The sequence below is a fragment of the Chlorocebus sabaeus genome, chromosome X, assembly GCF_047675955.1.
Source record: "Chlorocebus sabaeus isolate Y175 chromosome X, mChlSab1.0.hap1, whole genome shotgun sequence".
NCBI lineage: Eukaryota > Metazoa > Chordata > Mammalia > Primates > Cercopithecidae > Chlorocebus > Chlorocebus sabaeus.
In genome coordinates this window covers 119,959,569-119,986,272 of record NC_132933.1, presented here as the reverse complement: position 1 = coordinate 119,986,272, position 26,704 = coordinate 119,959,569, and the positions used below count along the sequence as shown (strand labels likewise).

The 26,704-nt window shown below is 36.1% G+C and overlaps 1 protein-coding gene and 1 non-coding gene across 3 annotated transcripts in view; both read right to left on the bottom strand.

Moving 5' to 3' along the window:
- The window catches only part of DMD (dystrophin), a 2,258,239-nt gene that overhangs the window by 1,731,892 nt on the left and 499,643 nt on the right, over positions 1-26,704 (bottom strand). For both annotated transcript variants that reach the window (XM_037986581.2, XM_073013821.1), the window contains exon 4: positions 22,091-22,168. In XM_037986581.2, the coding sequence (XP_037842509.2) occupies positions 22,091-22,168 (78 nt within the window). The remainder of the gene's footprint in view (positions 1-22,090; positions 22,169-26,704) is intronic.
- On the bottom strand, positions 25,211-25,309 carry LOC119620050 (small nucleolar RNA U13). Its single transcript, XR_005236445.2, has one exon. It is a non-coding gene; the product is annotated as a small nucleolar RNA U13 (small nucleolar RNA).

The window sequence follows — 26,704 nt, the reverse complement described above, 5'->3', positions numbered from 1 at the left end:
AATTCACCAGTACTTCCGTCTATCTCTGAGGAGTGCCAGTATAATTAAGGCTGACTGCATTTTACTAAAATACCTCTGTTTTAGAATGAATGTTAGGTCTCTAACAAACAATGGAGCAAATTGCCAGCTCTCTTATCTCTGTCTAGAACTGTGTTTGGAAATGAAAATCTGGCAGTGTTTTGCCTTAATGAAGGCAAATCTCTATGTCTCCTGTCCTTCACACTACTGAAATGTTTAGGTGGAGTAAGGTTAAACACAAGCATCTGAAAAATAAGCATGTGAGAAGATGTTCAATGTTGTTAGCCAGTAGAGGAATGCAAATTATAAACCACAATAATCTATCACTGCGCATGTATCACAATGGTTAAAATTTAAAAATAGTGCCATAACATGCTGGTGAGGGTGTGGAGAAACTGGATCACTCAACCCCTGCTAGTGGAAATGCAAATGATATAACCACTTTGGAAAACAGTCTGGCAGTTTCTCACAAAACTAAACATGTACTTATTATACAATCTAATAATTGGGCTCTCGGGCATTTATCTAAAGGAAATGAAAACATATGTGCACACAAAAACCTGCACGTAAGTGTTCATACTAGCTCTATTTTTAATAGCCCCAAACTGGGAACCCAGATGCCCTCAAGGGTAAGTAAACAAACCATAGTACAGCCACACCATGGAATAACACCCATCAGTGAAAAGGAACAAACTATTGATACATGCAGCAAATTAGATGAATTTCATGGGCACTATTCTAAGTGGGGAAAAAGTCATTCTCAAGAGGTAGCATACTATATTAGTCTGAATCTATGACAGTCTTGAAAAGACAAAGTTACAGAAATAGAGAACAGAGTAGCAGTTACCAGAGGTCAGGAATGGGGGTAAGATGTGGGGTAGCTGAATGTCCTTGTAAAAGGACAGTATGAGGGAACCTTGTAATGGTGAAACTGTTCTGATGGTGGATTTACAAATCTACACACATAACGTTGCATAGAACTAAATACACACATATGCATACACATAAATATGAGTAAAGCTGGGGAAATCTGAATACTATTGGTGGTTTATATGAATGTTGATATCTTGGTCAAGATATCATACTTTCGTTTTATAAGATGTTACTATATCAAAGGGGAGATTAATCAAGACTAAGAAAACATCATCGTCTATATTTCATCTGGGGATTCCTCACATGGCAGTAGAAGAGAGAAATTCCTCCATAAGGAAAAGCCACTATAAATTTATCTATTGATTCACTGATTCACTAACGCAACAAATATCTTTTGGCTATATGCCAGGCAATGAGGTACTAAGAGCATGTAAAAGGAAAAACCTTCTGCTTTCATGAAACTTATTTCTAGTGATAGTGATAATCAGATGATATGCCACTGAAGATTAAAGCAGTTAAGCAGAAAATATGCAATTTTTAGGAAACAGACTCACTCATACTGCGGGAAGCATGGCTTGTAGGTATGTTTTGGCTTGCCATAGACCTGACTCTGGGGAGACTTAGATCAAGTAATAGGCACTTATATTCCAGTAACCCCTACCCAATGTCATAAGACTTGTCACTGTGTAAGCAGGAAGATAGTTCCTCCATTTCCTTATACCCATAAACGGTCTCATAAGGTCCAATTTCCACTATATTCAGGTACTGGGCTCAGACCTGATAAAGGAAAGCAAGGTACTATCCCTAATGTCAAGAAGTTCACAACAAAGGTCACATAATAAAAAAAGTATCTACCATTAGGCTCTAGCAATTCTACCTCTACATTTATAAACAAAATAATTAGAGATTAAGATATTTGTAGACCAATGATTATAGTAGCATTATTTGCAATAGCCAAAATGTGAAAACACCCAAATGTCCATCTACAGATAAATGGATAAACAAAATGTGGTATGTACATACAACGGAATATTTTCAGCCTTAAAAAGGAATGAAATTCTGATACAAACTACAACATAAATGAACCTTGGAAACATATGCCAAGAGAAATAAGCAAGACATAAAATGACAAATACTGTATGATTCTACTTATGTGAGGTACCTAAAAAAGTCAAATTCATAGAGAAAAATTGAAGTTATTAAAGACTAGGGGAGGGAAAAATGGGGAGTTATCATTTAATGAGTTCAACTTGGGATGATGAAAACATTCTAGAGATGGATAGCGGTGATGATTACCCAACAACGAAAATATACTTAAAGCCACTGAATTATACACTAAAAAAGTAGAAAAAATAGTACCTCAAACGCTATTTAGGGCAATGTACCTGAATATACATTTCTCAAAAGAAAAACTAATGGCCAGCACATAAATAATATTGAACATCACTAATCATCAGAGAAATGCAAATTAAAACTACAATGAAATATTATCTCACACTGTTAGAATGGCTATTATCGAAAAGACAAAAGACTAAGTTGTGGCCAAGATGTGAAGAAAAAGGAATCTTTGCACACTGTTGGTGGAAATGTAAATTATTGTAGCCATTATGAAAAACAGTATGGAGGCTTCTCAAAAAATTACAAATAAAACTACCATATGATTCAGGAATTCCACTGCTGGGTATATATTCCAAAGGAAACGAAATCAATATGTCAAAGAAATAACTGTACTCCAGTGTACACTGCAGTGCTACTCAAAATAGCCAAGATAGGTAATCGACTTAAGTGTCCATCAGTAGATGAAAGAAGAAAATGCAGGTATACACACCTACACACACACAGACACACACACACACACACAGCAATACTACTCAGCCTTAAAAAGCAGAGAATCCTCTCATTTGCAACAACATTAATGAATCTGGAGTACGTTACATCAAATGACATAAGCCAGGAACAAAAAGACAAACATTACATCATGTCACTCATATATGAAATTTTAAAACGTTGAGCTCATAGAATTGAGAGTAAAATGATGGTTAGCAGGGGATAGAGCTTGGAGGAGGAGGGTTGTTTTTTTTTTGGTAGACGGAGTTTCACTCTTGTTGCCCAGGCTGGAGTGCAGTGGCGCCATCTTGGCTCACCGCAACCTCTGCCTCCCGGGTTTCAAGTTATTCTCCTGCCTCAGCCTCCTGAGTAGCTGGGATTACAGGTATACACCACCACACCCACCTGATTTCGTATTTTTAGTAGAGACGGGGTTTCTCCATGTTGGTCTCCAACTCTCAACCTCAGGTGATCCGCTCGCCTCGACCTCTCAAAGTACTACGTTACAGGCATGAGCCGCCGTGCCCAGCCTAACACCCACTTACAAGTGAGAATATGTGGTTTCATTTGGTTTTCCGTACCCGCATTAGTGTGCTGAGAATAATGGCTCCAGCTGCATCCATGTTGCTGCAATCTCATTCTTCTTTTGTCTGGGTTGTATTCCATGGTGTATACCTACCATATTTTCTTAATCGGTCTACTGTGTTGATGGACATTTAGGTTGATTCCACGTCTTCGCTATTGTGAATAGTGCTGCAATAACCATGTATGTGCATGTATCTTTATCGTAGAACAATTTATATTCCTTTGGGTATATACCAAATAATGGGGTTGCTGGGTTGAATGGTATTTCTGTTTTAAGTTCGTTCAGGAATCACCACACTGCTTTCCCACAATGGCTGAACTAATTTACATTCCCACCAGCAGTCACCACACCTGGCCAATATCTTATGCACACATTTTCAGACACTGATGCTTCTATTATAAAAATTCACAGGATGTATCTACTAGATCAGAGTGTGTGTATATACATACATAAACACGCTCTGATCTAGCAGATAAATCTATATATATATACACACACACACACACATTTCAGGGAGATATACTATACATATATGTACAGATATCTACACATATACACATATATAGCTATACACATATATACGTATGTATACATCTACACATATATACGAACATACACACACATATATACACATATATATGTAATTTTAATTTTAGTAGGTGTTTCCACCTGCCTTCCTAGAAACAATTTAGTATTTCATATTTTAACCAGAGTGTATAAGGGTAGGCTCTTCTCTCACCAGGACATTTTTGTTTTGTTTTAGTTTTGTTTGTATGATCAATAAAATACATCACTTTAACTTTTCTTTCTATGATTCCTTGTGCATTTGAATATATTTTTGTATGACTGACCTATTACAATTCCATCTGTGAATTGTCTGTTAATATGTCTTGCTCATTTATTTCTATATGGTAGCTTTCTTTTCCTTCTTGAATTTTAAGAGCTCTTGGTAAATAAGAGCTAACATTTATAGAATGCTTACCGCTTCCAAAATGTGATTCTATTTCTTATAATTCAACATAATTTTGTATTTCATTGAAAAGTAAGACTGTCTTACAGATTTATGATTTTTATTTTTTGACTGTTAGTACAAAGGTTAATCTGACATCACAAAAGGAATTGTGGAGTTTTCCTTTTCATATGCTTTGGAATAGCTTAAAGTATATAAATTATTCTTTAAGGGTTAGGTTAAATTCATTTGTGAAGAATCCTGCACTTTTCAACGGTACATCTTTAATAACCTACTAAATGTTTTCTGAAGCAATTAGTCTAATTTTCCACTTATCTCAATTTTAGTGATTTGTATTGTACTAGAAAATCAAGTTTTCTAGAATTTTGCAAAATTGTTATAAAATTGCTTTCAGTTTTCCCTTAATTTCTTCTGTATCTGCTGTCATGCATCTTTTCTCATTTATCTTGTCTAGTTTTTATTCTAAGTTTTCTTTGTTATGACTGGGATAGCTTTACCTATTTCGTTAATCTTTTCAAGAGCCCACTTTTAAATGGATTAATCTTATTCAATTTTCTATGTTGAACGCAATTTTTATTTTTTTCTATTTTTATAATTTCTTAAGATACATACTTCTTTTATTTCCATCTTTTAAAAATCTTATGGCTATACAGTTCTCTCTGAATATAGATTTCACTGTGCCTACATCATTAGAGTGTGTATGAGTTATATAAATTTTACCAAGAGCTCATGAACATTTTACATTTATGTGCATTTTACTAAGAGGGAAATAGAGTATCAAAAATAAATGAAGCTTCCACAAGGTCTGATTTAAAACTGTGTCTGGATAGAAGATATTTCATTAATTACATCTAGTGAATTCTTCACAAAAAGCTTTAAGAGACTCTTTCCAAGTTAATAAACATTTCACACCATGATATAGACAAGGAATATTATTTTGGTTGTGTTTTGTCTCTTGCTGCACATGTCTTCTTCAAACTACCAAGGAGTATAAGAAACACTAATTAATAACCATGAAGACTCTAGAGGAGGAAGGTATTTGTCATGCCTGAAAGGGTATCGTTCATGGCATTTATATTACTCTTGAATGCCTCATATTGACAGCCTGGTCTGTTTTGGCCATGAATTTTCATAAGCTCGTTGCTGTTATAATGCCGTATTTCTTACTATTAGCTGTAAGTCATTATGTTTTTAGGAATTCAATACTATTTACTCTTAATCATCACCATGCCATACAGTAACTTCTCTTTTACATACTTTTTTTTCTTTCTTATTATTATTATACTTTAAGTTCTAGGGTACATGTGCATAACGTGCAGGTTTAGTTACATATGTATACTTGTGCCATGTTGGTGTGCTGCACCCATCAACTCGTCAGCACCCATCAACTCGTCATTTACATCAGGTATAACTCCCAATGCAATCCCTCCCCCCTCCCCATGATAGGCCCCGGTGTGTGATGTTCCCCTTCCCGAGTCCAAGTGATCTCATTGTTCAGTTCCCACCTTTTCTGCACAGCAAAAGAAACTACCATCAGAGTGAACAGGCAACCTGCAGAATGGGAGAAAATTTTTGCAATCTACTCATCTGACAAAGGGCTAATATCCAGAACCTACAAAGAACTCAAACAAATTTATAAGAGAAAAACAAACAACCCCATCAAAAAGTGGGCAAAGGATATGAACAGACATTTCTCAAAAGAAGACATTCATACAGCCAACAGACACATGAAAAAATGCTCATCACTGGCCATCAGAGAAATGCAAATTACATACTTTTTTCTAATACACACTCTGGAATTTTGTCTTTTAAGAATTATCAGTCTAATTGCTAAATAACTGAATGGTAAAAACAAATATTAAAACCTCTTAAAATCTGTGTTAAGTGAATGATTACATTTGTCTACTAAGCAAAACAGAAAACATTAATACGACATATATGTTAACGTACGAGCCTACTGTATCAGTGTTGTGACATGCCCTCTATGGGTGGAAATTAAATATTAGGGTCACTATGGTTACCCAAACTTCTGGTTTCCTGTTTTGCATAATGAAAGCATCTGATACCAAATCAATAGGTGTGAAAATTGATATTCTGTGTGAAAATGTAATAGCATGCCTTGAATTTTTGCAGAAATAAGTTAACCTATGCAGGACATTTGACTTTTGTAGTTCCTGTCAACAGGCCTAAGATTTTACTCATAAAGTAACATTGGATGCTGTCTCAGAGTTTTACACTGTTAGCTTTGGAAGTTGCTTTATTCAAATGTAATTTTGGAGAATAGAAAATCTCCATCGTTTGCTTTGACATAATGGAAACTTATTGTGACTCTAGCAGAATATTTAAATGTGAACTATTTAGAAACATCTCGAGTTAGAATAAGCAGGCTGCAAGAATTGCACATAGAAAATCTAATACCTTGAATTATTCTTTAGAACGTAGTAGTCTCCTGCTGTCTATTTTAAAGGCATGGGACAAGAATTGAAGGGGGTCCCTCTTCTGTCTCCACACTAATACTTACAATATGTAATTTTGTATAACGGCATATATTTAGTAATTCTAAGATTCCTATATAATCATTTCAGAGAGCATTTACTTCCAGGTATTCTACCTCCTAAATAAGTTTGCTAACCACTGGGCTATGAGGAACAACTCTCGTCATTTGTTTATTCGAGAGAGGCAAAAAAAACCTCACTGTTTTATCCCGGTTTCCTTTGGGAGCACGGATGTAATTTCTAGCATGGTCAGTGATATTTTCTTCAAGCTACGTTTAGATATCCCATGGTGGCTTACAGTAAAGGGATTTATACTTATTATATTGATATACTCAAGATTTAATACTACTTAAGAAGACCTTAATATTAAAGTAAACCTGAAATATGATGGTTTTCTGAAAGATTACTGACAGGAACAAGTTGGTGTTATTTTTTGCTTTACAAAAAGAATAGCAGACTAGGGTTCATCAAACAGAAAATAGTAAATAAGGCTTCAGAATGAGGAGCATGTAACTTGAAAATAATTTCAATAACCAAGTCAAATAATGAAAATTGAAGTTCTTAGGGCAGAGCAGAAGGAGAGAGAGAAGGGAAAATGATGAATAAATGTAAGAGTTATATTCCTGTACAGTGTGTGTGTGTGTGTGTGTGTGATATGTGGTTTCTGTATAAGAGAGAAAAAAAGTGACAAAGTTCTGACAAAGCTTTAATGGATTTTTTTCATACAATTTTATTTTTGTTAGATGCAGAGAGAGATGATGTTGAGAGGTTTGTGTATCATTTAAGCATTTGCGGTTTTAACTTGGAAGTTGCAGAAAGTTGTATTTCATTCACAGGGGAACCATCATCTTTATAATATATGGTATCTGCCTCTTCTTGCGTTTTTAGACAACCAGTGGCAAGGACATTTCAGAGCTACAAGCTCTAATGAAAACACATCCTGCATCATTCAGCCAATTGAAATTAGACTAAAGCCGGTGGTTTCTCACATTTGTTTCAAAGGAAGTGGTTCTCCCAGATCATTTCAGAGTTTGATATTTGTCCTAAGGAGAAGTCACTCTTGTTCCCTCATATGCAGTATAAAATATGAGCATTTTTAAAATTAGCTAAGGGAGGGGGATAAGGGTAAGCCACATTTTTCCCTCAGTCTTGGTGATTTTAACTAGATGTGAAATGATACAAACTAAATATTATAAAATAATTTCACAGAAAGATTATGAAAGGGACCATGAAATATTCTTAAAAGTTTGAGTTGACTTCCTTAAAAGGAATCTTAAACAATAACTAATGGAGAAATTCCACTCATTGAAATTTATTATGTAAATAGCCTTCCTGAAAACTGAAACCTCAAGCATGTACTTCCACCATCTATTTGGTTCTTTCATGTTTATTTCTTTCTCATAAAGTGTATATAAACTGAGAAGTTCCTTCCAACATTCTATATAAACAGAATTTGCTTTTTAAACATGTTAAGTGTCTTTTATCAGATGTCTGCCATCATGTAGCCAAGCTAAAGACTTCTCCATATTCAACAAACTTCTCAAGTATTTATATAATCCTTCTAAATACAATGCATTTTTAAAAAGGTAAAAAAATATAGGAAAAGCAAAGTAGTTTCATTGCCCTGCAGCATGTGCTTTTATACCACATTTAAGATTTACACTGTTTAAAATTTCAAGACTTACAGGCATAAATCATACCTATTTTCTTCCATTGAGAGATGCATGTATTGAATCTTTTATTAAATCATAAATAGTTCAACATATACAACCTAAAGGGTGGGCCATATTGCCACTGTGGACCTGGCTTTCCAATGACAGCTTTTTATTCCCTTCCGTATCACCATATTTCAAGGATTATTTTTGATTCCGATATAGAAATTTACAATAGATAATAATTTTTGAAGCACATTTTGGCCTCGACATATTACAAGATTTAATTCTCGGTAACCCACTACAAAGATAATATCTCTATCTTCAGTGATTAAGTTTTACATATTTAGTCATTCTTTAACTATTTTGACCACTCACTATATGCCACGCATAGAATGTTAAGAATAGAGATAAATTTAAAACTAGACTGTTTCAACAAATTGCTTATGGACAAGTGAAATGTTAAATTTTCTTTATATTTTGGATGTGTTTATGATCACTCATACATCGCAGGAGAATTATTTTTAATGGAGTCATGTTTTCATTTACTTATCTACTGCCTCTTTGACAATAAAGAATTGATGCAGTTAATACAAATATCTTATAATCCTAAGAAAATACGAACATTTAATGGCATGAAAGACATAAAACAAATATATAAAAATAGAAGTTTTGATGCAGGTAATCTGGTTGAATGTATTAATAAAATGCAAACAAAACTTTTTGGGAAAGTAGCTCTTTTAACTAAACTCAACAAAATTTCTTATATAGAATATATACTAGAGGGCATTGCTTGAGAAAATGGACACTGTCCTCAATACTTTCACAACTTAGAATGAACGATACATATACTTTCCGTATATTATTTAATTTGAATTGTTATGTATATTAGGTATCTTTTATCTGGCAATATAGAATGTCACTTTAATGACAAAATCAATCCATATAGCCCCATCTTTTTAAGCTCAAGTCATGTATACTCATTTCAAGGAAAAAAAAAGCAATAGCTACAATAAAAATCTTAAAAGATACTTGAGTGACATTATAAAAAATTTTTAAACAATACTATTTATAGTCATAATTATTATCCCAGCAGACCTCCGTATGTGAACATAATAGGTAACTGTCTCAATTTTAAGTTGAATATATAAGAAATAAATCAATATTATTTTCCCTTAAAGCAAGAGGTATACTGAAGGGGATGGGGAGAATGAACTCACCCAGAAAATTTTAAATGAGAACATGCTGCAATTTGAGTAGTTATATTACCTTGCATCTAAATGTGAGTTTAATGAATACGAGATTATGTTTGTGTATTTGTAACTTCCATAACAAGTATTTTGAAAGAAGTAAACATTTACTATTAATGCATTTCGCAGATGATAAAGTGGATCAAAGTCATGGAATCATTTGCCAAAGACCCAATAGTTGATAAGTTACAGAGTTTACAAGATCTACCTCTTCTGCAAACTTGAGAATTAATTCATATGAAGTGCAGATATTTTACAGGCCTATTGTGTGGATTGACAATTCCGTGTAAGAAATACTTGTCTAACAAATTAAATTTGCAATTTGTATTTTAATACTAGATTTTGTGAGTAATAAATGGAAGTAGTTTATAGTCAAATATATTCTGACATGCTCCAAAATATATATTATATGGCTATTTAAGTTTCTGAATATTTAAAGGACACATAAAATTCTAGTTTTAAGAACATTTTAGAATCTTCTTTATCTAACATTATATGCCAGCATGTGAACAGTATATCCTTTTCCAGATCAGTGATATCTGACAACCATTCAATCTAATTCAGTGACAATTTCCAATGATGGGATTAAGTGAATATTTGAACATAGCTGTCATCTGAATTTCCGCCCTAGACTTTTTAAATACTCACCTTGGATTTGTGATTTAATATATAGCAATGACTCTATTTGCTTTGTAGCATCTCACATTGTAGATTTGAAGTTACTTGGTAAAACTTGCCACCTTGTGATAGACAATTGATGAGCTGGTACAATGAACATAATTATTAGATCTACAACCATTGTCAGTTAATATTAAATTATATTAAGTCAGCAAAGTCTTGGTAATGTTCCTAGGGTATATTTCAACACTATTTATAAAAGGCATTAGAATTCATAAACTGTAAGCATGGAAATCTTAAGAGGGAAGACAAGGACACAAGCTTAGAGAAAGGAAGACAGATCATAATACATCGCGGGGGGCGGGTGTAGTTTAAAGCACCAGACAGTTAAATCTCTATCAAATTTGCAATTTCTAAGTTCCTTTACCAGACCAAAAATTAATCATTAAACTAGACACAAAATGATTAAAAGTGCCAATATCTAATAGAGAATACTCACTGATTACAACTTAGTTATATCCAAGGAAAATATATTGACAAACCAGTTTAAATTACCTATTAAATATCTTTGAGAGAAGAGAGTTCAGGAAGTGTAGAATTGAATTTAAAATGCATAATGAATAGCACTACTCACAAACAAAAGTGGGACAGGGCAAAGAAATAATAGAAAGGCTGTATAAGAGATGTTTCATCTTAGCTGGGATATGCTCTACCTTCAAAAGCTCGTAAATGAAAAGAAGCTGTGGATACATTTTTACCTAGAGCTGATGTGGAGTCAAGAATAACCACTTAGTAGCATATTCTCCCGTTTCTTAGGATTTTGTATTTTGTTTGCTTTTTAAAATCACAACCAACTATTACAAATGAGCTTTGCTCTCAGCAAATATCGCAATAAAGGTATCACTGCACTTAGAAGTACTTTCTTCTCAATAAGTGACTTTCCAAAATACATTATTGATAGCAGGGATAACTTCATGCTAAAACAGCCACCACAAAGAATGCAAATCGGAACACAAACGTGGTGTCTGAGCTCTACAGATATAAGCTGAGTGGCATTCAAGTGAGGATAACAAGTTAAACACCAGGACAGGGAAAGGAAAGGAAACTGGGGAACAGGGTTAAATTGAGGAGCTAGTTTAGAACTACAGAATATGCTAGAACTAGTGATTTATGGCAAAGGGATAAGCTAAAATGGAGGAGACCCTAAGGAAAAAAAAGAAATATGACCTTGACCTCATGATCCTGAAATTACCAAAAAGTATCATTTTGAAAAGACACTTCTAATATTCCTTTAAAAATGAGAGGGCTAGTTTTTTGAGTGATTTTTAAAGCCAGGACTTATTTTTTGATAGGTTTATAAGAAATATGAAGGCTGTTCATATGATTTTCTATTAGCAATTACCAATTTCCTGGTGTGTGGACAAACTTATCACTGGTGTTCAATTTTTTTTTTCTTTTGGAGACAGTGTCTTGCTCTGCCAGACTAGAGTGTGGTGGTATGATCACTGCTCACTGCAACCTCCACCTCCCAGGTTCAAGTGATTCTCATGCTTCAGCCTCCCCAGTAGCTGAATTACAGGCACTGACCACCACACTTGGCTAATTTTTTTTATTTTTAGTAGAGACGGGGTTTTGCCATGTTGGCCAGGATGGTCTCGAACTCCTGACCTCAGGTGATCTGCCCGCCTCAGCCTCCCAAAGTGCTGGAATTGCAGGCATGAGTCACCACGCCTGGCCTCAACTTCATTTTTTATAATAAACATATATAGTATTTTGGCGTAGAACCCGTTTTTGGTTTCTGTATCTCTTATATTTAATATTTCCCTTCCATTTTTAAACTGCATACATTTATTTTTCTCCTTCCCTGTTCGGATCACTTTCATAAGATATTAATGTATTTCATATTATAAGGAACTAGCTTTATATTTTATCTAGTGTTTCTTCTGTTTATCTTTAGTTCCTACTTTCCTTAGAGCATTTTTGTAACATTTTTAGTTGAAAGCTTGATTTATCTTTTTTTTAATGAAGATAAAATCAAAGACAAAAATTCAACCTCTCCGTAGAGCCAAAGCCATTTCTCATGGGTTTTCATGTGGAATGCTTTTTCCTTCACAAATGTAGTTTTATACTCTTGGTTTCTTATTTAACAAGCCTTAACCAAATTGAATTTACAAGTGTATTATTAGTGTCTAGTGTTATTAAATATGAATTTTGAAAGTTTGTGTGTAATGACATTTTCACTGCAATCAAATATATTATCCATTTATAATTTGTGTATGTGGCAGGAAATTTTTTTAGTATTTTTCCTATGCCTTCAGTAAGTTCACAACAAAGGGCAGATATCACAAGTGACTCTTAGCTTGTCTTTTCTGGCTCTGGTTTTCTCCAGAAGAATGAGGAGGAGTCCTTAGTCCCCAAATTAGCCAGAAACCACTTCTACTCCCTGTCATCGAATAGAAGTGGTATGGCCTCAAAGGTGATTGGCTTCCCAGTACATCCAACAAAGAATGGGCCCTAGCCAACATTAGAGTTCTCAGTATGCAGATTCTCAAAAGTCCTCATTTTGCCCAGAAACAAGACACCTGAAATGCCGATTATACTGTTTTCCACTCCTGCTTCACTAACCCACCAAACTTCACCTCTTCTTTGTATGCTATGACTGCATCACCTAGCATCTTTTTTTTTTTTAATTTATTATTATTAAACTTCAAGTTGTAGGGTACATGTGCACAACGTGCAGGTTTGCTACATATGTATACTTGTGCCATGTTGGTGTGCTGCACCCATCAACTCGTCATTTACATCAGGTATAACTCCCAATGCAATCCCTCCCCCCTACCCCCTCCCCATGATAGGCCCCGGTGTGTGATGTTCCCCTTCCCGAGTCCAAGTGATCTCATTGTTCAGTTCCCGCCTATGAGTGAGAACATGCGGTGTTTGGTTTTCTGTTCTTGTGATAGTTTGCTGAGAATGATGGTTTCCAGCTGCATCCATGTCCCTACAAAGGACACAAACTCATCCTTTTTTATGGCTGCATAGTATTCCATGGTGTATATGTGCCACATTTTCTTAATCCAATCTGTCACTGATGGACATTTGGGTTGATTCCAAGTCTTTGCTATTGTGAATAGTGCTGCAATAAACATACGTGTGCATGTGTCTTTATAGCAGCATAATTTATAATCCTTTGGGTATATACCCAGTAATGGGATAGCTGGGTCATATGGTACATCTAGTTCTAGATCCTTGAGGAATCGCCATACTGTTTTCCATAATGGTTGAACTAGTTTACAATCCCACCAACAGTGTAAAAGTGTTCCTATTTCTCCACATCCTCTCCAGCACCTGTTGTTTCCTGACTTTTGAATGATCGCCATTCTAACTGGTGTGAGATGGTATCTCATTGTGGTTTTGATTTGCATTTCTCTGATGACCAGTGATGATGAGCATTTTTTCATGTGTCTGTTGGCTGTATGAATGTCTTCTTTTGAGAAATGTCTGTTCATATCCTTTGCCCACTTTTTGATGGGGTTGTTTGTTTTTTTTCTTGTAAATTTGTTTGAGTTCTTTGTAGGTTCTGGATATTAGCCCTTTGTCAGATGAGTAGATTGCAAAAATGTTCTCCCATTCTGTAGGTTGCCTGTTCACTCTGATGGTAGTTTCTTTTGCTGTGCAGAAGCTCTTTAGTTTAATGAGATCCCATTTGTCAATTTTGGCTTTTGCTGCCGTTGCTTTTGGTGTTTTAGACATGAAGTCTTTGCCCATGCCTATGTCCTGAATGGTACTACCTAGGTTTTCCTCTAGGATTTTTATGGTATTAGGTCTAACATTTAAGTCTCTAATCCATCTTGAATTAATTTTCGTATAAGGAGTAAGGAAAGGATCCAGTTTCAGCTTTCTACTTATGGCTAGCCAATTTTCCCAGCACCATTTATTAAATAGGGAATCCTTTCCCCATTTCTTGTTTCTCTCAGGTTTGTCAAAGATCAGATGGCTGTAGATGTGTGGTATTATTTCTGAGGACTCTGTTCTGTTCCATTGGTCTATATCTCTGTTTTGGTACCAGTACCATGCTGTTTTGGTTACTGTAGCCTTGTAGTATAGTTTGAAGTCAGGTAGCGTGATGGCTCCAGCTTTGTTCTTTTGACTTAGGATTGTCTTGGAGATGCGGGCTCTTTTTTGGTTCCATATGAACTTTAAAGCAGTTTTTTCCAATTCTGTGAAGAAGCTCATTGGTAGCTTGATGGGGATGGCATTGAATCTATAAATTACCTTGGGCAATATGGCCATTTTCACGATATTGATTCCTCCTATCCATGAGCATGGTATGTTCTTCCATTTGTTTGTGTCCTCTTTTATTTCACTGAGCAGTGGTTTGTAGTTCTCCTTGAAGAGGTCCTTTACATCCCTTGTAAGTTGGATTCCTAGGTATTTTATTCTCTTTGAGCATCTCTTAACCTCGGACTTCTGGTTAGACTAAACTAAGGAGCAGCACTGGCAGAACATTGGAGGATTCTATGGAGAGCCTAAGGTATCACCTTCTCTCAACTTTACCAGGCAATGATTTGAAAATAACTGCATTCTTTAGATACCTAGGGGCTCAGTTCAGTTGTATCCAGTGGCCCTCCCTCAAAGTGAGGGATTTTATCAAATTCATAGCCCTCTCCCCTTGACTGCTTAGGTTTAGATGTAGTAAAGGTTATTAACTCATGCTAATCCCTGCATTCTTCACCACCGTTTACTTCCTTTAATCCTGCCCACACTTCTATAAATATTCCCCTCATTACACTCTTCAACTTTTTGTGTATGCCACGTGTTTAGTATCAGGACAGTTAATACACTTGACTTCACAAAATACCTTAAAATTGTATAGTGAATATATCAGTGGATACCTCAATGAACTAAAGATGAAAATGCGTTTGTCCTGCCTGTGAAAGACATCACATAGATCTACTAAACTCTAGCCATTCCATAAGCTTAGGGGAGAGCATTTCCAATAATTTTCTGAATGCCTGGTTGAGAGTTCAGATTTGAATTTAGTTAATATAACTGAAGTTTTTAAACTATTGCTGTTCTTGCACATCCAACTTTATAGGGGGATTTATTGATAATGCTCACATTTTATAGAAATATCTACTATGATTTTGGAGTGTGGAGATACAGAAAATCACTATTAAATCTACAGTTATTTGTACTCTCAATCTTTTGCTGTTAAATGTGTTGTAAACTTAACAATGGTGAATTAATGGCTCTAAAAATATATTTCCATCAATTTTTCTTTGTGGATTTAGCAACATTTCTACTATGCGATGTTTTCGTTATCGACTATAACTGTCTTGAATAAAATGACACTCTAAGTTAGTATTCTATCACTGATTTTTCATTTTATCTGATCATTTTTTTGTATTATACTTTAAGTTCCTGGGGTACATGTACATAATGTGCAGGTTTGTTAAATAGTTACACACGTGCGATAGTGGTTTGCTGCACCCATCAACCCATCAACCCATCACCTAACATCAGGTATTCCTCCTAATTCTATCCCTCCCCTAGCCCCCAACCCCCGAACAGGCACCAGTGTGTGATGTTCCCTTCCCTGTGTCCATGTGCTCTCATTGTTCAGCTCCCACTTATAATTCAGAACATGTGGTGTTTGGCTTTCTGTTCTTGTGTTACTTTGCTGAGAATGATGGTTTCCAGCTTCATCCATGTCCCTGCAAAGGACATGAACTCATTTTTTATGGCTGCATAATATTCCATGGTGTATATGTGCCACATTTTCTTAATCTAGTCTATCATTGATGGAAATTTTGCCAACATACATATGAAAAAAAATGCTCATCACTGGTCATTAGAAAAATGCAAATCAAAACCACAATGAGATACCATTTCACACCAGTTAGAATGGCAATCATTAGAAAGTCAGCAGAAGATGCTGGAGAGAATATGGAGAAGTAGGAATGCTTTTATACTGTTGGTGGGAGTGTAAACGAGTTCAACCGTTGTGGAAGACAGTGTGGCAATTCCTCAAGGATCTAGGACTAGAAATACCATTTGACCCAGCAATCCTGCTACTGGATATATACCCAAAGGATTATAAATCATTCTACTATAAAGACACATGCACACATCTGTTCACTACTGCACTATTCACAATAGCGAAGACTTGGAACTATTACTGATTTTTAAAATAACCTGATTTAATGACCAATTTCAAGCAACTTTTTTAGTCATTGTCATCTCATTTAGACCTGAGTCGAAATGCCAGCAGTGGCTCACCATGCTTTCTTCCTCCCACCCCCACCTCACTACCTCTCTGCTATCCTTCTCTGCTGTTTCCTTCATCTCTATACTCAGTCTACTCTACCTGCTGAGTCCTCATTCCAAATGCTTTTCCACCTCAAGGTCTATTACTCTGCCTAACCCATCTTCCTATAATTCCACGGCTCACTCCCTTTCTCCAAGTCTCTGCTCATACAGGAACTGAACCAAAAGTTCTCCTCAAACCTTAGTCTTTTTGTTCACTTAACTGTCACTAAGTATACATGCTTCATGTTGCCTACTATGGGGCTATTATCTGTGACAGAAAGGACTGCACTTCCTCTGATACCAATCAATCTTATATACCTGTGAATTTTAAAAGGAAATTTGAAATGGTCCTATCTACTAATGTGATTATTTGTATCCTGCACAGGCTCACTGATATAGAACACACCCAAGCTCATCTTTAGAAAAAAATCCTGCTCGAGCATTTTGATTTATTCTTCCTAATAATCAGACTAAAGTTGTATTTTTTTTTTTTTTTTTTTTTTTTTTTTTTTTTTTTTTTTTTTTTTTTGAGACGGAGTCTCTCTGTGGCCAGATTGGAGTACAGTGGCAGGATCTCGGCTCGCTGCAACCTCTGCCTCCTGGGTTCAAGTGATTCTCCTGTCTCAGCCTCCCAGTAGCTGGGACTACAGGCGCCTGCCACCACGCCCAGCTAATTTTTGTGTTTTTAGTAGAGACAGGGTTTCACCATGTTGGCCAGGATGGTCTCAATTTCTTGACCTCATGATCCACCCACCTCAGCCACCCAAAGTGCTGTGATTACAGGCATGAGTCACCGCACCTGACCTGCATTTGCTTTTGAACATCCATGTGTTGTTATCATTCAGCCACAGGCTAAGGTAAAGGTTCCTTTGTTCCAAGTTTGGTTTCCGCATGAGAACATCTTGAGGTTTTGTCCTCTAACGCAGAGGCCAGCATCTTATGCAGTTCCCCCTTAAAGCCCTAGCTCAGATGAAAGCATCATTAACATCTGCTTTTGAGCAACTCCTCAAATTTAAGCCATTATTTTGGGGCCTTTTCCCTCCTAAAACATTAGGAGGTTCTCTATTTTCTATAAGAAATGTTGCCTTCCAAGAAGAGATTCATATGTTAATCATATTCTGATTTTATATTCACTTATATTCATTTAATAATTTAATTAGAAAACATGGAGTCTATGATCAGATTGATATATACAGCCCTTGTTTGGAGTTTTGGAGGTTGTAAGGTCAGGTTTACTTTCCCTTAAGTTCCTCTTTGAAATTGAAGTGTAATACGCATATAGAAAATTATATGTAAGTGTATAACTTGATGAGTTTTCTTACAGTAAACATGTATAACAGCTATCAGGTCAAAACATGGAACAGTGAGCACCTCAGAAGAGTCTCTTATGCATTTTACTGACTTGCTCCTTTCAAAAGTTAACCACTCTTCAATTTTAAACACATGGAAACATTTTGCCCATTTTTGAAATTTAATTGAAAGAAATAGTAGGTATACTTTGTCTCATTTATTTCACTCAAATATCTTTCAACAACTTCATCTTGTGTACTGTGTGTAGCTATCATTTGGTCGTTTCCATTGCTTTGTAATATCCCATGAGAATATATCAGTCACTTCCAGTTTGGGCTATCACAAATAAAACTGCTATGAACAGTCTCATATATACCTATTTTTTGCAAACTGGGAAATGTATTTCTGTAACTTATATGTCTACAATAGAACTGCTAGGTGGTAAGAAATGTGCATTTTCACATTTAGTAGATTATGCCCAACCCTTTAGTTGTCTGAATTATGTATTTCCACAAGTTAGTTGTGAGACTTCCAGTTGATCCATGTCCTCATCAACATGTGGCATTAGTAGTCTATTTCAGTCATTTTGGTAATTTTATATCAGTATATCTCATTGCAGTTCTATTTAAATTTCCCCAGTTACTGCTGAGGTTAAACATTTCTTAAATATGGTTCTTGAATTTGTGAACACCTTTTGTGTTCCTGTTCAATTTTAGTTTCTCATTCTATAAAACCTGAAATTTAAAAAAATAAGAAAAATAGAAGACTGGGATATTCCATATTGCAAATGTGTCAATTATTCTCTATAGATTTAACTCAATGTTAATCGCAACTTTGAATGCACATGGAAATTGAAAAGATTACAAAACAAATACAATAGAAAGGGCCAATAACCAATAAAATCTTGAACAAAGGGGGAAACCTAGTTCGCCAGATACTAGGCTGCATTATAGAACTACATTACTCCCCACATGACATGGTATTTGTGTGTGTAGAGAGAAATAGAACAATGGAGATGAATTGAAGTGCAAAAATAGACCCACATATGTATTGACAAACTTTTATGACATACTACTGTGAAGCAATGAGGAAGCAGCACTATTTTTAATAAATGGTGCTGTGTCAATTAGATTTCAAATAAAATACAGTCTTAACCCATTCCTCATACCACATGCAATAATCAATTTCAGGTAAAACAGATCCAAAATCAAATGGTAAAATAATGATTCTATAGATAATAACCTCGTGTAGCATCGTAATAGTTTTGTGTAGGCCAGTATTTCCTCAGCAGGACGTAAAAATATAAAGTAAAAGTTTTAAAGAATAAACTATACCCAAGTGAAGAACTTGTTTTTATTAAAATTTACCATTGAAGTGAGTAATAAGGTAATCCAGAGAAGGAAAATACATTTGTAACTCAAAACAAAGGGTTCATATCCAAAATATAGCAATAACTCAATTTTGATGAAGTCCAAGTTCACTTTTCTCTTTTTGAAACATGCTTTGGATTCAGGTATCATAACTATTTGCCTATCCCAAAGTCATATAAATTTCCTTCTATGGTTATCTGTTTTATTGCCAGGATTTTTCTGGTTCCCTTGGAGTAGGCAGATAGCCAGCAATCAGTAGGCAAGGGAGTCCCCTAAGAAAAGTCCTGGAGATGCTGTTTCACTGAGTCAGTGCTGCTGGCTGACAGTCAGCAAAACAGACAATGACTGCACTGGCCACGCTGATTATGTCTGGCGTTGTGGCTGGGCTCCTCTAGTTCCAAAGGGGACTTATCAGGCCCTTGCCAGAGATAACCACACTAGGGATTTTCCCCACTGACAAACATGCACACACTCCTCCGAAAACTTGCTGTATTCTTTTGCTCACTGTAATAGCGTTTCACACACACACACACACACACACACACACACACCCTGGGTGGTGATTTTAGATGCCAATGGGATATGGTATGTGTACTAGCATATACAACCGGAGCATGTGTGCCCCAAAAACCTCCCAAAACATACTTGCAAGTAACACCCACAATACACCCTTTCATGATTTATCACGTAAGAGTCTCAAAGTTCCCCAGCACTAGCTGCTGGCTCCTTGTTCTTTGTGTTCACATGCATTCAGTGTTGAGCTCCCCCTTATTGAGAATATGTGGTATTTGGTTTTCTGTTTGTGTTCATTTACTTAGGATAATGACCTCCAGCTTCATCCCTGTTGCTGCAAAGGACATGATCTAATTCTTTTCTGTGGCTGCATAGTATTATATTCCATGCTGTATATGTACTGCCCTTTTGGGGGTTTTTTTGTTTGTTTTGGAGACAGAGTCTTGCTCTGCCTCCCAGGCTAGAGTACAGTGGCATAATCTCCTCACTGCAACCTCCAGGTTCAAGCAATTCTCCTACATCAGCCTCCCGAGTAGCTGGAATTACAGACATGCACCAGCATACTCAGCTAATTTTTGTATATTTAGTAGAGACAGGGTTTCACCATGGCGGCCAGGCTGGTCTTGAACTCCTGACCTCTGGTGATCCACCGACCTCGGCCTCCCACAGTGCTGGGATTACAGGCATGAGCCACCATGCCCAGTCTGTACCGCATTTTCTTTATCCAGGGTTGACTTTTATACGAGATCCAAAAGTTTGTTTCTTTAAATGACATTTTCTTGGTGGGGACAGTCCAACTACATCAAACAAATTAAATCTAATAATTCTATGTTCTGCTCTTTTCTTTGGTGTTACATTTTGAAATGGAATATGATATTTTGATATTTCAAGGACATTTTCTTTGTGTAACTTTAATATTTTTAACAATTTTCATAACATAGATGACACCGATATTTCCAAAGGGTCTATCGGACTAACAAGAAAATCAGCTCATAGATTATTCTGGCTATCAAGTGAAAAATCTACAGCTAATTTCTTCATAAAGACAAACATCTCTGTAAAATAACTTTCATAGGTTAAAGGTGACAATGACCCTGAATTCATAAAAATCCACCAATTAATTGCTGCACAGTTTGTTTCCATATCTTGTGTAATGTCATCTCCCTGCCAGATAAGTTGAGCAATATTTGGGGGAGTATATTGTTATTAATCTATCCCAGCTTATGGTTATTTTAAGAGTAAGTGATCAACATACTCAACGTACTTGAGTTTATCTTTGAAAGAGAAGGGTAATGTAATCAGGGATCTACTAAGTGCCTGGTGAATGTATTGGTTGATTAGACAGGTTTTAGGATGTTAATAAGGGGGACTCTGCCTCCAATGCCATGACACAGGCGAAGAACCACCAAGTGGTTCAGAGGAGATTAGAACTCTGACCTGCCTACTTGGTTTAGCTGTGATTACTTCTAATACAACACACATATTTTAATCCAGTTAAATATAAACCAAAAATAGAAAACAAATCTGTCATTCTTACCCCAAGTAAAAAAATTGATGTTTCTGTATAATTTATATGCTTGGAGACAACATTTAATAAGTGTTGGCTTGATTTAAACAAACGTCATTATCAGGTTTGACCACACTTAGTATATCAATATTTGGTATAGTAAAATCCATGTGTTGCACCGAGCACTGCTATAAGAAACTGAGTTCACTGGGCATGGTGGCTCATGCCTGTAATCCCAACACTTTGGGAGGCTGAGGCAGGTGGATCACCTGAGGTCAGGCTTCGAGACCAGCTTTGGCCAACATAGTGAAACTCTGTCTCTAATAAAAATACAAAACATTAGCTGGCCGTGGTGGCATGTGCCTGTAATCCCAGCTACTCAGGAGGCTGAGACAGGAAGACAGGAGAATAGCTTAAACCCGGAAGGCGGAGATTGCAGTGAGCCGAGATCGCACCACTGCACTCCAGCCTGGGGAGACTCCATCTCAAAAAAAAAAAAAAAAAAAAAAAGAAACCGAGTTCACTGCAGGACTTTGTCCAAACACAGCTGAAGTAAAATCTGAAAACAGAGAGCAGCCTATCAAGCCTGGTCTATGCCTTTCCCTTCCCTCTGTGGCAGCATGCATTTGCTTCCTCAATTATATTAGCCACAATCAGACATACACGAATTACAACATGTGCTCTCAAATAAGAACCGGTCTGATTTACAAGAGAATTCGAGATACTTCCCCTGCATGTGGGGCCAAAGCCCTCACACAAACATGAGGCATGCTGTCTCACAGCATCCAGACCTTGTCCAGAGCACTACTTACATTATTGTTCTGCAAAACCCGCAGTGCCTTGTTGACATTGTTCAGGGCATGAACTCTTGTGGATCCTTTTTCTTTTGGCTGCGAACAAGACAAAACAGTGTTCACTGACCAGCAGAGAGACCGACAATCTACTAGAAATGAAACCATTTATGAATTTCACTATTAAGTTTGAATATTGTAAATGAACACAGCCTGTGAGGCATTAATATCATGAATCTAAATACTTTGGGCTAACCGTCCTTGGCCTGGTATATTTTTAGCATAAACCAACCACTCTAAGAATGACAACACTTTTTCTTTACAAAGGCTATTTTGGTATGATTGTTCCTTCATTCTACAGCTCAGCTGGGGATTACTGCATGACCACCAATGAGAGAAACATCAGCATGAATAAAAACATCTTCTAGTAAGATGGAAATACAAGTTAATTCCCAAACTTTTCAGGAAAATTTAAAGAAGATTTGACTCTAGCAAAATTATATAACGCCAAATAGGGTTAAATAAACCTTTTCTGCAAAGATTACCTTAATTGTCCTTGTCATTGAAGCTCTAAACCTCATCTTTGGTTCCCTAATTTTATTCTCAAGCCCAAGAGTTGTATCTTATCCTGTAATTTTTAAACCAACATCTGCATAGTTCATTGCAATATACAAATTAACTCATTTATTAAGTTGTAGAGTTTTAGAAGTTCTACCATTAATGATACCTGTTGTATTTACTTTTTATTTTCATTTCTTTCACCTTACTACCAAGCCCTTATTAGCTATTGCCCAGAAAAATATAACCTCATTCCCTTCTCTTCTCACTCACCATTTGTTTCATCCTTCCTGCATATCGTCAACAATGATGTTCCTGAAGTAAGCCCACTGCCAATGCTAACCACTTGCAAAGTTCTCATCTAAACATTTGGGTGATTATAGTTAACAGTTAAGGGCAAGAGCTACAAAGCTGGCTGACTGGGTTCAATTTTCAGCTCTGCCATTTTTGTGCTGTGTGACCTATGTAAAAAACTTAATCTCCCTGTATACCAGTTTTCTCATCTGTTAAGAATGGACTTAATAAAAATATTAGCAAGAGGCATACACAAATTACAACATGTGCTCTCAATAACTGCTCTGATTCACAAGAGAATTTGAGATACTTTCTTCTCTGCATTTGGGGCCAAAGCCCTCACTCAAACATGAAGCATGCTGTCTCACAGCATCCAGACCTTGTCCAAGGCACTAGTTATTGTTCATATTGCTCAAACCATTGTACATATGGTTTCTGGGAGGATTTAGTGTGTTAATATGCATAAGGCACTTAGATTGGTACTTGTCACACATATTTGGTACAACATAAATATTATTGATTTTGTAGTATGTGCCAAGTACTTTGAATGCACTACCTTTAATCCCCGTCTTGCAAGGCAGTTAGTTTCATCCCCATTGTACAAAAGTGAACCTCAGGTTAAAAGATCCAATATATAGATTACCATATAACTAATCATTGATGGAGCCAGGACCCAAACTTTTGTCTGTCTGTAGAGCCCAAGTCTTGCAAATTTATTTCCTTCTTCTCTACCTACCTTGTGTATGTAACCAAATAATCTATATTTCTATTTCTTGCATTTAACTCCTATACTTTCCAACAATACTCCTGGGTCTTTCTCAAGTAGTTCCTTACCCTACAACTCCTTATCATTTGCACTGCCTGCTGAGCAACCCAAATTAAGCTAAAGCCATCTTCCTCTCCAAGGTGACTTGCCTGATATCCTTTATAACACAGTATTGATATCTCATTCCTTTGATTTCACAAAACATTAAGGCTAACCTTATGAACCAGAATCTCCATTTTTACCTCTTAGATTTTCCTCCAAGAATGTTAGAATGATATTGGTTTATATTCTGATATTTTTCCCACTTTCCACCAAAAAGAGGAAGAAAAATAAGGCCATAGAAAGACTTTAGATTTAAAAAAAAAAAAAAAAAAAAGCAACAGCCGGACATGGTGGTTCATACCTGTAATCCCAGCATTTTGGGAGACTGAGGCAGGTGGGTCACTTGAGGTCAGGAGTTCGAGACCAGCCTGGCCAACATGGTAAAACCCCATCTCTACTAAAAATACAAAACTTAGCCAGGCATGGTAGAACGTGCTGTAGTGGCCGAGGCAGGAGAATTGCTTGAACCCAGGAGGCAGAGGTTGCAGTGAGCCAAGATCATGTCACTGACTCCAGCCTGGGCGACAGAATAAGATTCCATCCAAAAAAAACAAGTGTGAAAGAGAAGCAGCAAATAACCAATCTTCTTATGTATATACAGATAGCACACAAGTTTAATGGTAATTATAGGACTTAAAGTTTTGAAAATAATTACTCAGATCCATCTTCTGCCCAGTAGACAAAAGCCATATATTTCCTTTTAATCAGTTACATAATTATAGTCATAAGATTTAGCAACATTCTCCTTTGTATATCATACTCAAACATTAAATGTACACATGTGCATATGTATTAGAACCAAAGATAGTCTCTTTTAAAAAGCTGCAGTTTCTGATCCTGAAGTGGAAACTTAAAATCTGCCCCTATTAGAGTATCCTTGAGGAGTATTTCTTATGATTGTAAGGCAAGTACCTTCCTTTTAACCCTGGGGATGCTCTGAGCCAATAATCCAAATGCAGATGCTTCTGAGTAGAATACTAAAATTTCTGTCCAATAGTATACATGACTCCCATTAGGAGTAGAATATGTATCTCTCTAGAAATGTAGAATTCAAGACAAGGTATAGAGAATTGGAGTCGTGGGATTGGTAGCATTCGTTAGAGAGGCGATTCTGCTTTATGGGAAAGGCAAGATCCTCAGACCATGGCTGACAGATCTGATTGGGACAAACAACGGTGTACAAATTCTGTTAGTAGCAGTATCTGAAATTATGTAATCTATACTAGCATGTGTAAATGTTTGGTGATTTTTCCCTACCACTAGCTTACCTTATACTGGCCAATCTCATGGATATTTTGTTTGATACTTTTTTCTTTAGTGCTATTACTAATTAGGTTCATTTTATATTAACGTCTATGTATGTATGTGCATAAATGAAAATCATGTAAATTTTTTAATTTTGCCAAATTATTTTTTCTTCATATCAGATGGGTAGTGTGCCAACATCCTAAGTTTAGAGGAAGGCATATCTCAAATCTGAGTATAAGCACCCAAATCATGCTTATGAATTATAAAAGGATCTGAAATTATCTTAAACATTATGTCTATACGAAATGTGTTAACTCTGACAAAATTTCTTTGGGTGATACACGGGTTGACTCAGTCAGGAAAATGACCAGGAAGGATTGTAGCACAGGAGAAGTGATTATGCAGATATACTTGGAAGCGAAGAGACAACAGACTCATACAGAGGGCCAGGACAGGCTGAGTAAGCCATAATCTTTGAAAGATTTTTCATGAACATTTGGAAGACACTGGAACTTCTAGTATTTGGTAACTGAAAGTAGGACTGACTCCAGAATTCAGGAGAAACGATATACACAGAGACACACTGATTTCTATAAATATATTACATATCAATATATTTAAATTGTTCACATAGGAGATGAATTATACATAAATGTATCTCTAGTGAAATTAAGACTAAGTTTACACGATGACCTCAAATTGGCTCAAAGCAAGCAGTTCAGCTATAAGGCAATAAATCTGATTTTTCCCCTTGACTGAAGTTATTATTTCAATATGTCATCAAGTTGTTCTTATATTAGTACAAGTTCAGACTTCTTGAAAATATATCAGTTTTAGTATTAATCTCACATACTTGAAGATAATAAATGAAAGCATAAGGGATGTCTTTCTCTATAGGACTTCAGGATTTAATTGAGGAGGGATGTCAGTCATATGCTAAAAACAAGACAAAATGGGCATTCTGTGGAATTTGAGAGGGAAAAAAAAATCAGCAAAGGTAATGTGGGAAAAGCTTTACTGAGGAGAAATCAAGGTTTCTGGGAGACTGTTTGGGTAGACAGAAGTACAGAAAGAAATAGAGGCAAGCAAAACAATATAGGCAAAAACCCAGAGATACCTAACAGTATATACTGAGAAAAAAGTGGCTTAGCCTAAGAGTTATAGGAAAGCAGGTTGGGGGAGATAGCATTTTTGCTAATTGACTTTTAACGACAGCTTCAGTTTGTATAATATAACAAAATCTGTGTGTGTCTGTGCGTGTCTGTGCATGGGATGGGGAGTTGTAATGAAGGGCAAAGATAAGAGATGAAGGCAATAATTTAGCAGAATTTGATAGGTAGAACAGTTATTTATGACTGTAGACTGGGGGCTTAAACTCTACTTTTTAGAATAGCAATCTAAGATTATTTCAGGGGATTTCAATTTGAGTTCTTCTCCCCGCGCCGCCCCACACCCCCCCGCCCCCAGTGTAAGATCTTGATCAGCATGAATTAATTGATCTGTAACTGTGTATATCAAATCATGTATCTTCACAGGAATTCTCTGAAGTTAGACAAGATAACAGTTCAGGAGGAAGTGATATTCTCATCACATATGCTGTCACATATTACACTATAATGCCTGTACTTTATTATGCTATCCCCACATTTATAAATACAGGTTCATTG